The 18,128-nt window shown below is 40.5% G+C and overlaps 1 protein-coding gene across 2 annotated transcripts in view; it reads left to right on the top strand.

Moving 5' to 3' along the window:
• Positions 1–18,128, top strand: part of ZNF335 (zinc finger protein 335) — a 176,766-nt gene that overhangs the window by 120,250 nt on the left and 38,388 nt on the right. For both annotated transcript variants that reach the window (XM_077251693.1, XM_077251692.1), the window contains exons 7-13: positions 150–278; positions 4,242–4,440; positions 5,960–6,137; positions 8,828–8,940; positions 12,208–12,226; positions 13,066–13,182; positions 14,366–14,442. In XM_077251693.1, the coding sequence (XP_077107808.1) occupies positions 150–278; positions 4,242–4,440; positions 5,960–6,137; positions 8,828–8,940; positions 12,208–12,226; positions 13,066–13,182; positions 14,366–14,442 (832 nt within the window). The remainder of the gene's footprint in view (positions 1–149; positions 279–4,241; positions 4,441–5,959; positions 6,138–8,827; positions 8,941–12,207; positions 12,227–13,065; positions 13,183–14,365; positions 14,443–18,128) is intronic.

The following is an 18,128-nucleotide window of genomic DNA, read 5'->3' as shown; positions in this document are numbered from 1 at the left end:
ACTAACATAAAAAAAATTATTGTATTTCCATATATAAAAGGATGGCCTTGGCCTTTATTATTGTTATTGATTTGTATTAGGCTGCCCCTTCAGGATGACAATACTTATTATACAATGACTTTCTTTTCATACACTGTTTCCCTTTGCAGATGATAGCGACTATAGTCCAGGAGAGGATGCCACTCGCAGTCAACAATTTGAATCCACTATGGGTGCTCTGGCAAAAGAGAGGCCACGCAGACGGCCTGGGCGCCCACGTAAGATTCCACGTTCACAAGGTACTGTGTGTCTCCCCATTACAATAGTCCATTGCTGTCTTGAAAAGCAATAGGAATTCTCCCTTAGACGCTCTTATTATTGCGAATTTACTAGACCAGTCCCTCCCTCTACCAGAGAATATGCTAATAAAATCTGTAATTATGACCTGGAGGAAATTATATAACATTTCTTACAACAATCAAATTAGTTAGCCATTAGAAGAACTTTCTTTATTCATATTCCACCCTGCCCTTCCAGACTTCCCTATAGATAAATGGAGAAAGAATGGTATAACGAATTGTTCGGCCTTATGTACCAGACCTAAAAAAGATTCAATCATACATTTTCTATCCTTGAATCTATCGTATAACCTTCCAAAAGAGGAAACATGTCACTCTTTAGAACTAAGGAAGAGTATTAGGGGAAAATTCTCTCTCCCCATACCTCTTCCAAGAGTTATCATATCTCTTCTGGAAAATCCCTGAATAAATACTATTTGGAACACTAAAAATCTGTATTCACTCTTCAGTAGTGACGTAGCTATTGAAAAATCAAAACACATGGTTAAGTGAGAAGAAGATATAAATATGTTTTTCGCCTGAGTCATGGAAAGAAGCAATTGAAATAACATGCAAATCAAATGTAAATGCTAATATTCATGAGAATTACTTTAAAATCTTATCTCGTTGGTTCTATACACCTGTCAGATTAAAGCAGATTTTTGAGGATGGATCAGACTTATGCTGGAGGAACTGTACTCAGAAAGCTTTATTATTTGCCAAGAAGTACAAGTACAATTACATATTTAACTAAGCAAATTGAAAATTGTTTTATTATAAATATTGCTTCAATAAGGATTATCTTTTCCCCTTTTCTTTCCTTACCCTTTCCCTCTACCTTTCCTAACTTTTCCTTCCACATTCTTTTCCGCTTGCATTAACCTTTTTTTTCCTCTGTGATTTTTCTTTGAATATATCTTCTTACTTACTTGTTTAATAGAACAAATCTTACATCACTCTGTTATGTTTTATTGCTCACCTTAATGTCTACAGCTATAATTCCCTTCCCATAAATTGTTAAAAAAATCCCCCCAAATAAAAAGAATATTGATGAAAAACAAAGCAATCCCTACTGTCACTGTTGATGGGGACCTGCATACAGGGACATAGGCTTGTCTAGCTAGTATAGTGTGCCACATTTTCTAGTAAAGGGCAACGGCACAATGTATCAGTTTCTACATCCTGCATTATATTGCATGATGTGGTAAAAAAATTGTTAAATACTCTCTCTATATGAAGGGGTGTTGAGTATGATTTCCATGTCTTTTACGTATGATGATGGCAAAAGTTATCTATTGGCTATAAAAATATACCATTAGGCTGCATACACATGTAGCATACTGCCTTAAAATTGGCTTTGTAAACATAGTAGCAGCATATTTGCAGCGTAATCCAGTATTAGCAATGTAGATGAAAACCCAACGGTTTTGTATATAATCCACATATAAATTGACATGCAGTGCGTTTTTTTTTATACCTGCAGCATGTCAATTTTTTCTTAGGAATTCTGTGAAGACATAAAGAATTCTGCAACAGTTCCGCAACAGTATGTGCACGAAAACCTAAAACATTTTGCTGCGGATTTCTGGTGATAGGGCAGTGAAAATTGCAGCAAATGTTTTTTTTTGCATCTAATCTGCTGAATGTGGGTATAGCCTTAAAGTAATAGAAAATGAAATGTCTTCTGAAGCGTATTTTTGAGTCCATACACTTCTGTGTGTGGCCATGTAGAAGCTGAGTGCTTTTGTACAGTTTTAGGAGCAATCAGTGGGGGTCTTAGCACCCAGGCCCCCACCAATAGACAGGATGTTTAGGGGATACAACATATAAAAAAATGTCAAGGTTTACCCACACTTTTAAAGACAGTTCCTGTGGTTCAGTATATTGCACAAGCAGAAAATTAGGAGGTATACAGTAGTGCTCAGCCCCTTTGTTTTAGAATGTGCTGAAGGTCTCGGGACGTGGACCCTCACTCTCAAAAGTTTTTACATATTAGTGTTATGTCAGAAGTTTTTAAAATTGATAGGTGCCTTTAGGTAATCTTTCCACTTAGGAAAAATGCTGCCTTTATTCCACTGAGATTTTTTTGTGCAGAAAAGTGCATTTTGGTGCATTTTTCACCCATGGTATTATTTGAAAAATTCATGTAAACCCAATTATGTGTTTAAGTGCCAAATATCAGTGTTTCTGTACTAAAACTGCTGATTCTAATTTGCACCCAAAACATACAGTACAGACCAAAAGTTTGGACACACCTTCTCATTTAAAGATTTTTTTGTATTTTCATGACTATGAAAATTGTAAATTCACACTGAAGGCATCACAACTATGAATTAACACATGGAATTATATACTTAACAAAAAAGTGTGAAACAACTGAAAATATGTCTTATATTCTAGGTTCTTCAAAATAGCCACCTTTTGCTTTGATGACTGCTTTGCACACTCTTGGCATTCTCTTGATGAGCTTCAAGAGGTAGTTACTGGAAATGGTTTTCACTTCACAGGTGTGCCCTGTCAGGTTTCATAAGTGGGATTTCTTGCTTTATAAATGGGGTTGGGACCATCAGTTGTGTTAAGCAGAAGTCTGGTGGATACACAGCTGATAGTCCTACTGAATAGACTGTTAGCTGCTTTTTTCTAGCCATAATACAAATTCTAAGTAAAGAAAAACGAGTTGCCATCATTACTTTAAGAAATGAAGGTCAGTCAGTCCGAAAAATTGGGAAAACTTTGAAAGTGTCCCCAGGTGCAGTTGCAAAAAAACCCATCAAGCGCTACAAAGAAATTGGCTCACATGAGGACCGCCCCAGGAAAGGAAGACCAAGAGTCACCTCTGCTTCTGAGGATAAGTTTAGCCAAGTCACCAGGCTCAGAAATTGCAGGTTAACAGCAGCTCAGAGTAGAGACCAGGTCAATGGCACACAGAGTTCTAGCAGCAGACACATCTCTACAACAACTGTTAAGAGGAGACTTTGTGTAGCAGGCCTTCATGGTAAAATAGCTGCTAGGAAGCCACTGCTAAGGACAGGCAACAAGCAGAAGAGACTTGTTTGGGATAAAGAACACAAGGAATGGACATTAGACCAGTGGAAATCTTGGAGGAGGAGGTGTGATGGTGTGGGGGTGCTTTGCTGGTGACACTGTTGGGGATTTATTCAAAATTGAAGGCTTACTGAACCAGCATGGCTAACAGAGCATCTTGCAGCAGCATGCTATTCCATCCGGTTTGCGTTTAGTTGGACCATCATTTATTTTTCCACAGGACAATGACCCCAAACACACCTCCAGGCTGTGTAAGAGATATTTGACTAAGAAGGAGAGTGATGGGGTGCTACGCCAGATGACCTGGCCTCCACAGTCACCAGACCTGAACCCAATTGAGATGGTTTGGGGTGAGCTGGACAACAGAGTGAAGGCAAAAGGGCCAACAAGTGCTTAGCATCTCTGGGAACTCCTTCAAGATTGTTGGAAGACCATTTCCAGTGACTACCTCTTGAAGCTCATCAAGAGAATGCCAAGAGGGTGCAAAGCAGTCATCAAAGCAAAAGGTGGCTACTTTGAAGAACCTAGAATATAAGACATAATTTCAGTTGTATCACACTTTTTTGTTAAGTATATAATTCCACATGTGTTAATTCATAGTTTTGATGCCTTCAGTGTGAATTTACAATTTTCATAGTCAGGAAAATACAGAAAAATATTTAAATGAGAAGGTGTGTCCAAACTTTTGGTCTGTACTGTATAAAAAAAAATGTGCAAAAAGGCAATAGGAGAAGATTAGATTGTTTTGGTGTGGACACCTGCAGCAGATGGGAACATAAATGTAAGTTTAACAACTCCTGTTAGCTGATTTGATTATGAAGGGGTATATGTTTTATTTTTTGACATCTTAGTGGAGACAAAGCATTTTTATTTTCCTAGCTCCTGACGCGAGTACTGGTCCTCCACAATTGTCTATAATGAATGAACCAGTGGAAATTAATGTCATCCTCTCTGAATTTGAAAATGAGCATCCTTCCTCTTGCTCACCCCAAGAAGAGCAAAAGCTAACTTGTCGACCACGAGGTCGCCCCCCTAAACACTTCAGGGGTCGAAAGTATCATCGCTATAGAAGCCGAAGGTGAGTGCATAATAATGAAATAGAAATATCTGTATACTTTGGCAGCTAGGGGTGGTCAGGATTATATAAAGAAATAGGTGGGAGGTCCAGAAATGGCAAAGCACAGTGAGCCTAGTACAGGGGAGCGAAAAACTAAAATGCAAAACCGAAAAAAGCTCCAGTCATGAAGGGGTTAAAGGGGTTCTGAAAGAATGAGATAAAGTGCAGCCCATCGTAATCATGAGTCAGTACAGGCTGCAGACTGAAGACATACAGCTCCTAAGACTTGTGTGTAAACTGACAAAAGCTGTATCACACATACCCCATCGGCAGCCAGGAGCATGGCTGCAATATGTGCAGAAATCTGTTTTAACCCATGTTGTGATTGCCAAGGATCTCCAACTTCATCTTCCTCCTCTGTTAGTCTGACAGCTTTATAGCAGAGCATTGAGACTGAGTAGACAGTTGAAACACTTGGCTTGGGAGCTATATGTCGTCAGTTTGCTGCTCGTACTAATTCGTGCTGAGGGTGGGTTGCAGTTTAAATTATATATCAGCAATGGCATCTCACTAGCGGAAATCCCCTTTAAAAAGGACCTTCGCCAGAATTAACAGGTTAAACTGGCTATATCATGGAAAAGTGGTTGCAGAGGTGAATAAAACATAGTTTTTTATTTTCTCTTATACTAGCTTGTAAAGTTTAGGTTATAATTTTATGGTAAGTCGAAGGGGGTCACCAGACACTTTACTCATAGGCGTGTGTACTTCTTCCCCTGTATGATGTTGACCAGTCATAAGCAGGCAGCAACACACAGGGGAAAAAGAAGGCATTCTCATTATGAGACATATAATGGCAGACCGTCTGCTCTCTCCACTGGTTTCACTGGAGAATGGTGTGAAAGTTCAAAGTACAGGGAGTAGAGCAGAGATGATCACGATTACATACACATTTCATTATTAAAAATATACTCTGCAGCTGCAGCTTTCATCTCACAGTGTTTGTAGCTCTGATGTCAGCCCTTCTCTTCACACTGACTGCCATGAGATGAAAAATATTCGTAATCACACTCAGCTCTGCTCCACTGGCACTTTGTTATCACACACAGCTCTGCAGTGAGAGCAGACTGTCATTACATGCTTCACACAGGAGAAACCCTGGTCTAACCTACTGTGGGGGCGTGTTCTTCCCCCCGTGTGTTTCTGCCTGCTTATGATTGGTCTACCTCATGCAGAGGAAAAATCACACTCCCCACCAGACAAATATCTAGTAATGCCTAGCTGGACTTATAAATTATAGCCCAAACTTTACAAGCTAATATCTCCCCAAGAGAGTGGAAAAATAAAAAAATAAAAAACGATATGTTATTCAGTTCTGCAGTGACTATTTCATGATGTAGCTAATTTAACGCGTTCAAATTTGTGAAAAGCACTCTTTAAGTGCAAGACTCTATTTAGGTTTACACATTTTAGACTGAAGAGATATAGAATTTCAGCAGCATCACGAATATATGATTGTGCTTAATTTTTCTTTTATATGCAGATACTATAAACCACCAAACAAACCTCTGCTCAGACCCTTCATCTGTCGGGTCTGTGGCTCTAGGTTCCTTACACAAGAAGATTATTCTTTCCATGTAAACTCGCATGATAGCAATGACCCTCAAATGTTTAAGTGCCAGCAGTGTAGCTATCAGTGCCGGAGATGGTCTTCTTTAAAGGTAAGTTTTTTTCCCGCCCATATTTTATTTTAAATTGAACATGGATGTATTAAAGCCTAGTTAAGTATTAAATCATAACTGCTAACAAGTCAAAGTCCACTATCATTCCTCATTCTAGGTATAACATTTATTGCTGTAGTTATTTTTGGTCTCTTATTAATTCTATATTAACACACCGCAGACAAGAATGGTGTGGTTTCTGAAAGTAAGCAACTATGTTTTACAAATTTTTTTTTTTTTTTTACACAGGGTGATTAAAAAAGGATGTTGTGAAATTATAGCCTCGGTATTCATAACCGAGGGATCATAACACATTTATTAACATGAAAAGACACAACTATCGATCCAAGTTTATCTGTACACTACAAATATTCAAAGTAGTCCAATTGTGTGCAGATGCGTGTCAGCTTGTCCTCGGATATGGACTCCACTGTTTCAGTGATGCGTTGTCTCAGGTCGAGTCACCAATGTTGCGCTGGCCTCCACAATCCCCAAATCTAACATCCTGTGACTTCTTTCTGTGAGGCTACATGAAGGACTCTGGGTATATGCCCCGGCAGTCACAGGATCTGGGACAATGCATCAGGGAAGTCCATAGCCGAGGTTATGCTGGCAAACATCTGGATAGTACTGAACGACCATCTACACATCTGCAACACAGGCTTAGTAGGTGATGTACTGGAGAAGATCCTGGTGGACCTATCTAGGCTTGCACAAGATTAATCTTTCTACAGATAGTTCATCCATCAAATCACCATATCACAAGATCAACCCAAAGTCCATTAACATAAATAAATACCTTAGCTAAAAAGGCTTTTTCTATATCTTTACAGGTCCTTCTCAAAAAATTAGCATATAGTGTTAAATTTCATTATTTACCATAATGTAATGATTACAATTAAACTTTCATATACTATAGATTCATTATCCACCAACTGAAATTTGTCAGGTCTTTTATTGTTTTAATACTGATGATTTTGGCATACAACTCCTGATAACCCAAAAAACCTGTCTCAATAAATTAGCATATCAAGAAAAGGTTCTCTAAATGACCTATTACCCTAATCTTCTGAATCAACTAATTAACTCTAAACACATGCAAAAGATACCTGAGGCTTTTAAAAACTCCCTGCCTGGTTCATTACTCAAAACCCCCATCATGGGTAAGACTAGCGACCTGACAGATGTCAAGAAGGCCATCATTGACACCCTCAAGCAAGAGGGTAAGACCCAGAAAGAAATTTCTCAACAAATAGGCTGTTCCCAGAGTGCTGTATCAAGGCACCTCAATGGTAAGTCTGTTGGAAGGAAACAATGTGGCAGAAAACGCTGTACAACGAGAAGAGGTGACCGGACCCTGAGGAAGATTGTGGAGAAGGACCGATTCCAGACCTTGGGGAACCTGAGGAAGCAGTGGACTGAGTCTGGTGTGGAAACATCCAGAGCCACCGTGCACAGGCGTGTGCAGGAAATGGGCTACAGGTGCCGCATTCCCCAGGTAAAGCCACTTTTGAACCATAAACAGCGGCAGAAGCGTACTTTTTTCTGATGAAAGCAAATTTTGCATGTCATTCGGAAATCAAGGTGCCAGAGTCTGGAGGAAGACTGGGGAGAAGGAAATGCCAAAATGCCTGAAGTCCAGTGTCAAGTACCCACAGTCAGTGATGGTGTGGGGTGCCATGTCAGCTGCTGGTGTTGGTCCACTGTGTTTCATCAAGGGCAGGGTCAATGCAGCTAGCTATCAGGAGATTTTGGAGCACTTCATGCTTCCATCGGCTGAAATGCTTTATGGAGATGAAGATTTCATTTTTCAGCACGACCTGTCACCTGCTCACAGTGCCAAAACCACTGGTAAATGGTTTACTGACCATGGTATTACTGTGCTCAATTGGCCTGCCAACTCTCCTGACCTGAACCCCATAGAGAATCTGTGGGATATTGTGAAGAGAAAGTTGAGAGACACAAGACCCAACACTCTGGATGAGCTTAAGGCCGCTATTGAAGCATCCTGGGCCTCCATAACATCTCAGCAGTGTCACAGGCTGATTGCCTCCATGCCACGCCGCATTGAAGCAGTCATTTCTGCCAAAGGATTCCCGACCAAGTATTGAGTGCATAACTGAACATTATTATTTGATGGTTTTTTTGTTTGGTATTAAAAAACACTTTTATTTGATTGGTCGGGTGAAGTATGCTAATTTATTGAGACAGGTTTTTTGGGTTATCAGGAGTTGTAGGCCAAAATCATCAGTATTAAAACAATAAAAGACCTGACAAATTTCAGTTGGTGGATAATGAATCTATAATATATGAAAGTTTAATTGTAATCATTACATTATGGTAAATAATGAAATTTAACACTATATGCTAATTTTTTGAGAAGGACCTGTATATCAGCCATGATGGAGCTGGCTTATTTAATAAACTGATCCAAACAGCCAGTGAAAACAAAGGTGGGAGTGTACCCAGCAGGGCAGAGCTCAAGTGAAGAACCTGCTGAGCTGATTTAATAAAATGCAATAATAAGTCTCTCTTTTTTAGGGTTCATAAACCGTCCCTTTTTGCCGCTGGATAAGATACTAGAATGGAGTATAATATTGTTTATCTGAAGCTTTAAATGTTTTTGTTGCGTATTTTATGTTTTCTTAGATTCCATATTAATTATTAAGTACCTTCTTTTTTTCTGTAAGGAACACATGTTCAACCACCAAGGAAACAAGCCGCACAAATGTGATCAGTGTAACTATACAAGTGTCTACAAGAAGGATGTGATAAGGCACTCTGCTGTACACCAGCAAGAACGGTAAGATCTGGTGCATAGGATAATTGTATATTTCTTATATTAACCCCTTTCTGACATGTGCGTAATAATATGCACACATGTCGGACCCCCCATTGGTTTGGTGCGGTTTCCAGTGCTGAGCCTGCACCTTTCCGGGCACATGACAGCTGATCTATACAGCTGACATGTGCCCACAACAGCCACGGGTAGAATCGCTAACCAACCGCGGCTATTAACTAGTTAAATGCCACTGTCAATCTGACAGCGACATTTAACTCACGCTTACAGGAAGCACGTCACTAATCCTGCCCATCGGTGACCCCCGTCACATGATCACGGGTCACCGATGGGTCGGCATGACAACCAGAGGTCTGCAGCAGACCTCTATGGTTGTCATTGCCAGATTGCTATGAGCGCCACCCCATGGTCGGCGCTCATAGCAAGTGAGCATTTCTGCTACATACAGGCAATCTGATCATCTCCTGTGTGTAGCAGAGGTGATCGAAATACTGCAGCGTCTAGTCTCCCATGGATAATATTGAAGCATGCAAAATGTAAAAAAAAATAAATAAATGTTTTTAAAAACAGTGATGACAAAAGTATTCTCAGAGTGACACCTTTATTGGCTAACCAGAAAATAATGTTTGCAAGCTTTCAGAGCACGGTGGCTCCTTCTTCAGGCAAGATTACAAATAGATTAATAAGAAAAAAGCACCACATTTAAATGATACTACAGTGGGACATTTGTTCATGAGGTGAGAGGTGTGATGCCTCCTAAAGATAAGCCAAGGATATCAAATTAGGCATTTTGTTATAAATGGAGAGGTGGTGGGAATGTAGTGTGAAAGTAGCCTAAGAAGTACATTCCCACCACCTCTCCATTTGTAACAAAATGCCTAATTTGATATCCTTGGCTTATCTTTAGGAGGCATCACACCTCTCACCTCATGAACAAATGTCCCACTGTAGTATCATTTAAATGTTGTGCTTTTTTTCTTATTTATCTATTTGTAATCTTGCCTGAAGAAGGAGCCACCGTGCTTTGAAAGCTTGCAAACATTATTTTCTGGTTAGCCAATAAAGGTATCACTCCTAGAATACTTTTGTCATAATTGGGCAGAAAAGTATTCACATCGACTTTTCTGGCCAACACGGTACCACAATACAATTTGTTATTGTACATCATAAAAATATAAAAAAAATAAAAGTTCAAATCACCCCCCTTTTGCCCATTCAAAATAAAACAATAAAAAAAAATCAAATATACACACATTTGGTGTTCAGAATTGCCCGACCTATCAATCTAAACAAAACCATTAACCTGATCGCTAAACTCTTAAAAATTAAAAAGGCCGGAATTACGTTTTTTGGTCACCACTACATTGCAATAAAATGCAATAATGGGCGATCAAAAGATCATATCTACTCCAATATTGTAACAATCAAAACATCAGCTCAGCACACAAAAAATAAGTCCTCACCAGCCCCAGATCATAAAAAATAGAGATGCTACAGGTCTCGGAAAATGGCGCCCTTTTTTTTTTTACACAAATCTTGGAATATTTTTCATCACTTAAATAAAAAAGAACCTAGACATGTTTGGTGCCTAAGAACTCGTAATGACCTGGAGAATGATAATGGCAGGTCAGTTTTAGCATGTAGTGAACATGGTAAAATAAATAACTGTGGAATTGCACTTTTTTTTGCAATTTCACCACACTTGGAATTTTTTTCCTGTTTTCCGGTACACGATATGTTAAACCCAATGGTGTCGTTCAAAAGTACTACTTGTCCCACAAAAAACAAGCCCTCACATGGCCATCTTGACTGACAAAACAAAAAAAATTATGGCTCTGGGAAGAAGGGGAGCAGAAAATGGAAATTCAAAAACTGAAATACCCCTGGTCATTACGGGATTAAGTTAGGTCTGTATACCTGAGTGTTTAAGGAACATTTTGGTTGACATTTAACCTTGGTGACCAGCATTTGTGTGCTTCATGAGCTGTGCACTATGTGGGAGTGGACATGCTCTCTGACATGTGCAGAGTGTGGACATGCTCTCTGACATGTGCAGAGTGTGGACATGCTCTCTGACATGTGCAGAGTGTGGACATGCTCTCTGACATGTGCAGAGTGTGGACATGCTCTCTGACATGTGCAGAGTGTGGACATGCTCTCTGACATGTGCAGAGTGGGGAAGGAGGACCAGAGTGGTGGCCATCACCTATTGTCGGTGTTTAGATCCTATGTTACCTATTCCCCCCAGACTTTTATAATAGAGGTTGATAGCATTTATTCTAATCTTGTCCTATAATGATAGACTCTGCAGTGCAAATACTGAAATGCGGTCTTATTGTGATTTAAAGCTACACTATTTCAGTACTTACACTATAAAGGGACACAAAAACATAAATGAAGAAAAAACACCAAAATAATATAAAGAATGCTGATTTATAAACTCAATTTAAACATTAGTCCTTGGCATATTCGCTCATATCTCAGCCTGAGATGATAAAATTCTGCAAGCATTTTCCCAGCAAAGTATAATAGAACTACTTTCTGCATACTAGTAAGTGTCTTCTATGAGGAGTGGAAGACATGAGTGATGTGAAAAACGTAAGTTGTATACTTTCCATTAGTATTAGATCCCTCAGTAAGAGTGCTATATGTTTAAATAAAAAGTTGTGCAAATGTCACCTAGCTACAATCAAAATATGTGTGTAGTAAAAAATTAGAGCTATCTCAGTAGTGTATGAAAAGTGTTCATATACAGTATGTGATTGATTTAAATTTAGTTGCGGACAACTAGAATTACATAAGTCTTCATTCTGACTTGAGTCCTTGGTTGAATTGTTGCAAATCGGTTCTCAGGACCCAATCCCGAGGTCAGTCAGTACTCTGTGGCCACCGGACGGAATCTCTGGGAACCACCTTAGACCTGCCAGCATCCGCCTGGCACGACGATGTCGCTGTGGTGTGATGTCGCCCCTGGTGACTAGTCTAAAGAAGAGCCGCGGATGCTAGTAGATAAGAGGTGGTTCTCGGGGCACCCATCCAATGGCCACAGATCACTGGATCTGGTCCTGCAAATCAATTCACACCAACTCTAGTCCTTTGTTAGATTTCTACCAGAATGTTGTGTTGTCAATTATATCTGCATTTTGCATCGCTTCCAGATTGATTTACTGTTGTATATACGGTAACTGGAATAAAATGTATATCTCTTTATATAGATTATTTCTACTGATATTCCTTTATAACAATACCCTTTTTGTCCACTTTTTTCAGAAAAAAGAAATGTTTAATGGTAAGAAATTAAATATTTTACAATATTGGTTTTGCCTTGTCCTGTGGTCCCCTTATACTGTAAATCACAAGTAAAGACCTTAAAATCTTAACCATTCATGTTTTTAGGCAAGTTTTTTATGTGGCAGTTCCAAAGAGTTCTTTCTAGCAGGCACATTGGTATAAGGAGTCCCTGTCTGATTTAGGCCAGAATCCGATGGCCAGTGTAATAATTGGGCCAGTTAAGTCCGCAAACTGTGGATGGTTGGGTCCTTGTGTAGCTTTGGGGGTTGGTCTGCATCCAGTCGAGTGTTGCAGCTGTCTACCATTATGTCCACTATTCCCAAATATAAAATGGAAAAGAATACTGCTTGATGTGATTTTTTTCCCACACGGATGTGAGGGTCTTATGGAGGATCACTGATGTGCATTAGTGCATGGGCCTGGAGGAGGCTCCATCATCCAGTATTGACAAGGTGATCAATTCTAGGGAATCGTCCCCAATCTTTATCATAGAGGTGTTATTTTTTATTGTATTCCTGCTGTATAATAAATGAAACTTGAGATACGCAAAAGGCCTCATTCTTATGATAAAAAACCTATTTAGACTCAGTCATCCTTCCTTTTTTATCCCCAACAGCGGCCCAGTGGCTGTGTGATCTGAGGGGAGAGAATATTTAGTTAGCCATTTATTTACATGACTCAGAATAATGGGTTGTACAAGGCAAAGCCGTCTCGAATAGATTCTCCATCAGAGCTACTGCTTTGATGAGGGTTACCTGCAGTCATAGATGAGTTTCCAGGTTGCGGGTGAACTGTCTTCTTTTTGGATTACACCTCTGGTCTGCTTTGTCCCTACAGATCGCAAAAAACATCAGCTACCCCTGCCCTGTGTGTAATCGTGTATACACCATGCAGAAACGGTTGACGCAGCACATGAAGACACACAGCACTGAGAAGCCACATATGTGTGACAAGGTACATTATTACCCATAACTTTTGTCATTTTATATGGCCGTATTTTTCAGACCATAAGGGTGCACTTTGCTATAAGATGCAACCAAGGTTTTGGTCAGCAGAAAATAGGAAAAACATGTTCTACTAATTAAAATATTCCTGTTTGTGTAAAGAAATGTGCGGGTCAATATCATTAATTTTAATGCAGAAACGTAAACTAGGGAGATAATAGATCTATTGTTAGTGTTTCATTGCAGCATTTTTAGTGTACACATATCGCTTTACAGCACGCACCTTATGTACAGTCTTTGCAGCACACACAAATACACATGCACACTCAGCTTTAATAAACACACAGGTCAGCTACAAGTCTCTTATGTGCACGTACATTCATGCTGCACACATACGTTTGCTACACACAGGCAGCTTTGCTACACAAACGCAGTTCTGAGACACTCATGCAGTTCTCACACACCCATGCAGTTCTGATACAGAGATGCAGCTCTGCTACATTAGCACACAGACAGCTACATTAGCGCACGTACAGCTCTGCTACATTAGCATATGGATAGCTCGGCTACATTAGCACACAGACAGCTCAGCTACATTAGCGCACGTACAGCTCGGCTACATTAGCACACAGATAGCTCGGCTACATTAGCACACTGACAGCTCGGCTACATTAGCACATGTACAGCTCGGCTACATTAGCACACAGATAGCTCGGCTACATTAGCACACTGACAGCTTGGCTACATTAGCACATGTACAGCTCGGCTACATTAGCACACAGCTCGGCTACATTAGCACACAGCTCGGCTACATTGGCACACTGACAGCTCTGCTACATTAGAACACACATCACTGCTACAATATAACACACACAGCACTGCTACATTAGCACACACACAGCACTGCTACATCAGCATAGAAACACAGCACAGCTACATCATGAAACACACACACACACACACCTCTGCTGCTGTATACACTATCAGATTTTGAATTTTCATCAAGCGATTTGACAGATCCCATGAAATGAAAGGTCCCTCAGCTAGCCAGTATTTGCCTCTGGATTATAACACGCACAATTTTTATCAAGATATTTTTTTCTTGCTAAAAATTGCTTCTTATGGTCCAAAAAATATGATTTATATATACATTTTGTTTTACAATTGCTCTGGTGACATTGGTCTTCTTGCAGTGCGGTAAAGCCTTTAAAAAGCGATATACATTTAAGAATCATCTTCTGACTCACCTGAACTGCGTGGAAGAAAACAGGTAATTATGTGATTGTAACCTCTCCACAAGTGATTTATTTAAATGACTTCATGTTTTTTAATATAGTTATTTATAGCTGTATAAATATCTCTATCCATCTTTATTCTATGGTAATACCCCAGTACTCATACACAATATGCAATCTATTCTGTTACTATAATACCGCCTTTATTATCGCAGCTACACACAAAAGGCTCACTCTGTGGTTTTCTGAATGTGCCGTACAGCAGACAGCGGAGCATAAACAACAGCTGGAGATACCGGATGTCTAAGCACACTTGGTCTTATGAGCAGCTTAATATATCCACACCAACTCATATTCAGTGCAAATCCTAAATTGTACAATTACACATTAGTCCTAAAAATAAAAATGTTGAATAGAAGTTTTAATGCTTTCTTTTCAACATTTAGAGTTGCTTTTGTTTACCAGGAAGTCAGAAAACTGTATTGTGATTGTGCAAAAATATTTATTTGCATCTTACAAAAACAGTTTCCCTGGAAATCACTTGTCTTTTGGATCTTTAAAGGTTGCATGAGCCCCTATCCACTTTAGGATGAAGGTGTGGAGACACGGGAGTCAGCGGGTGCTCTAGTCCGCTAGCCAAAACCGCATGGACCAGGGCTCATCCCCCTGAACTTCCGCTCTCCTTTTACCGTGGGCATAATACTACTCTACTTGGGTAAAACAGTGTGGCAATACTTTATTGAACCACAAAACAGGCAAATAACACATAGAACAGTCCCAGCAAAATACCCAAGATGGTGCAAAATGAATCTCACCCTTCCGCTGACTCGCCGGGACAAGAGCAGCTGTGACTTCAGAGTTTACAGGGCCGACTACTCTCACCTGTGGCACGCTCAGAGATGAGGTAACGACAAACTTAGGAAGTTGGCTGTCCATTGAGGTACAAGACCAGGTGACCGGAGGGTCACATCCTGGCAATTCCAAACATCTCCCTGGAGTCAGGTGATCGGTGAGTACCAATCCTGGCTTTCCCAAACTTATCCATGGGTCTTAGGTGACCGGTGGGTCCAAATCCTGACTACCCCAAACTTATCTATGGGTTCAGTGATGGTCAATGGGGAAGATCTGTACTCTTTCAGCTGGGGCCGTGGTCCCCTAAGCTGGCATCCTGTAGAGTCTCAAATCTGTGTCTATTGTGATGGAGCCATGATCTGACAGCTATCCTGTAGAGTGTTCCTGGCTATGGTTTTGTAAAGAGTCTATGGTTCTTTGGATCTTTTAGATGTCATGCATGTCTGGATCTATATTGTTACACAGGCATATCCCCTTTTTATAATGCACAACTGTTCTTCAAGGCATTATTCACAGGTCAAGGTGAAGGGGTGATGAGATTAACTCGCACTGCTTATTTAGTTTATCCGTCAATGTTTACAAGTCAACAAATTGCATGGCCTGGTATTATGTGTAATCAACATATCAGCAAATATCATTGTTCACTGCATACCTGCAAAGATAACAGTACAATAAACTGTAGGAGCTGATCCAAGATTCAACCTACAAGAAGAGTCAACAAAAAAATAAAAGTCTATACCTCCTGGTTTACAGAAAATGGACATCTGGATAATTTAGATTAAATGCTGTGTCATCATAGAAGGCTTGAACGTATACATATCTAAAAGGTATGTCAAGCTTAAAGGGTTATTCTGGCAGGAGGAAGTTATTATCTATCCAGAGTATACGTGATAACCATGAGAAAGGTCAAGTGTTTTACTTCTGAGATTCCCAACAGCTGCCATGATGCTCAACTTCCATTATCACCTATGCTATGGACACTAATGGACAACCCCTTGTTAATGGGCTCAGGGAGGTGCCGCCTAGGTAGGGTGATTTAATCAAATTCATTCGCCATGTGCCTTCTTTACGATTCACAATTTTGTCAGACTAGACAAATCGGATTTAGCACCACAGCCCAGTACATCGTTGTCTTACTATTGGTGAAAGAAGGCTGCTTTATATACAGTGAGAGTTCAGGGAGAAGTCCTACTGTCAGCTCAGGCCAATATAAGATAAAATGTGTACCCCGTACATTCATAGGGATTGTACACATGTATAGGATTATTTGTAGAAAATTTCCACAGCAAATCCATGGAAAGTCGAAGGGAGACCACTGTGTTTGGCACCCTATGGGGAACGAAGTGGTACCCCCTCTTAACTTTGGCTCACCCTTGCTGACCCAGTTAAACCCTGCAAAGGAATACCACCACTGTGAGTCCAAAACACCAAACACACATATATGTCAAAATAAAGTCTAGCACTCAACTTAAGTATCCAATGGTGCATTTATTTGTAGCACTCGAAACGTTTCAGGCCTTGTGGACTTTCATCAGTCACGTGCTAATCCTAGTAAATGTAGTGGAGCTCAATATCAGCTGTTTTACATGAATAGTGCAGAGAAAGTATAAAGGGAGGGGAAGCCGCCACACTGTACCTCAGTGTATGGGAATGTCCACTCTGGCTTATCACCAATGCTGTTGGTGCGGGGCGGTGACCACAAATAACTGATCAGCATGTAAAGGCTGCAGGAGCCTGTATGGAGAGCGAGGGACCTAGCCTTCAGACGCGGTGTCCACGGTGGACACCGCGTCTGAAGGCTAGGTCCCTCGCTCTCCATACAGGCTCCTGCAGCTTCTACATGCTGAACGGTTATTTGTGGTCACCGCCCCGCACCAACAGCATTAGTGATAAGCCAGAGTGGACATTCCCATACACTGAGGTACAGTGTGGCGGCTTCCCCTCCCTTTATCCTTTCTCTGCACTATTCGTGTAAAACAGCTGATATTGAGCTCCACTACATTTACTAGGATTAGCACGTGACTGATGAAAGTCCACAAGGACTGAAATGTTTCGAGTGCTACAAATAAATGCACCATTGGATACTTAAGTTGAGTGCTAGACTTTATTTTGACATAGATTGATGGTTTGGGAACCTAGTTGTTAGCTCCACTCTGCAGCTGTGCACACGATGTTTCTACTTGGCTACAAACACACATATAGACATCTATAAGAGCAAAAAAAATGATGAGTATCTTAGTCTACAGTGCACATATATCTCATCAGGTGAGTGAGGTTCTAGATGCTACACACATCACCAGAGGGGGTACTTTGATATATAGACCAAATGGATCACAGATATTTCATAGCAGAAGGTATGGGTGATAATCATCCTACTCCGAGGCCTAATGTTCTCCCTACCTTGCTGTGGAGGTTGGCACCCTAAGAGTCGATATGGTGCCCGGATCAGCTTTGGCTAGCCCTCCGTTGTCACTGACATGGTTTGTGGAACCACTGTGCCATGAACCGCGGTGAGCCTGGAGGGGCATGACTAAGCGAGCACCGAACTGTTCACTAGAACTTCTGATGGTAAGGTTAGGCTTGGCACCAAGTGCCACTGCAGGACAGACCAACGGACGCGCAGCAGCTGGACCCAGTAGGGCAGACTGGATGGTGCAGCAAGAATCAAAAGAATTCACCGCACTCTCAAATAGATAGTATGCAAAATGCAACGTGGTTTATTTAATGAAAATCCAAGCAGAATAAAAAGGTGCCACACAAGATATAAGGTTCAAGATAACGTAATAACGCTGTAGTGCCCAACATTTCGACCCTCCTGGGTCTTACTCATGGGGTTATTTGGTTGTATGAGATCTATAGTATAGAATAA

Source organism: Ranitomeya variabilis, chromosome 4 (assembly GCF_051348905.1).
Source record: "Ranitomeya variabilis isolate aRanVar5 chromosome 4, aRanVar5.hap1, whole genome shotgun sequence".
Taxonomy (NCBI): Eukaryota; Metazoa; Chordata; class Amphibia; order Anura; family Dendrobatidae; genus Ranitomeya; species Ranitomeya variabilis.
This window is presented reverse-complemented; position numbering and strand designations above follow the sequence as displayed.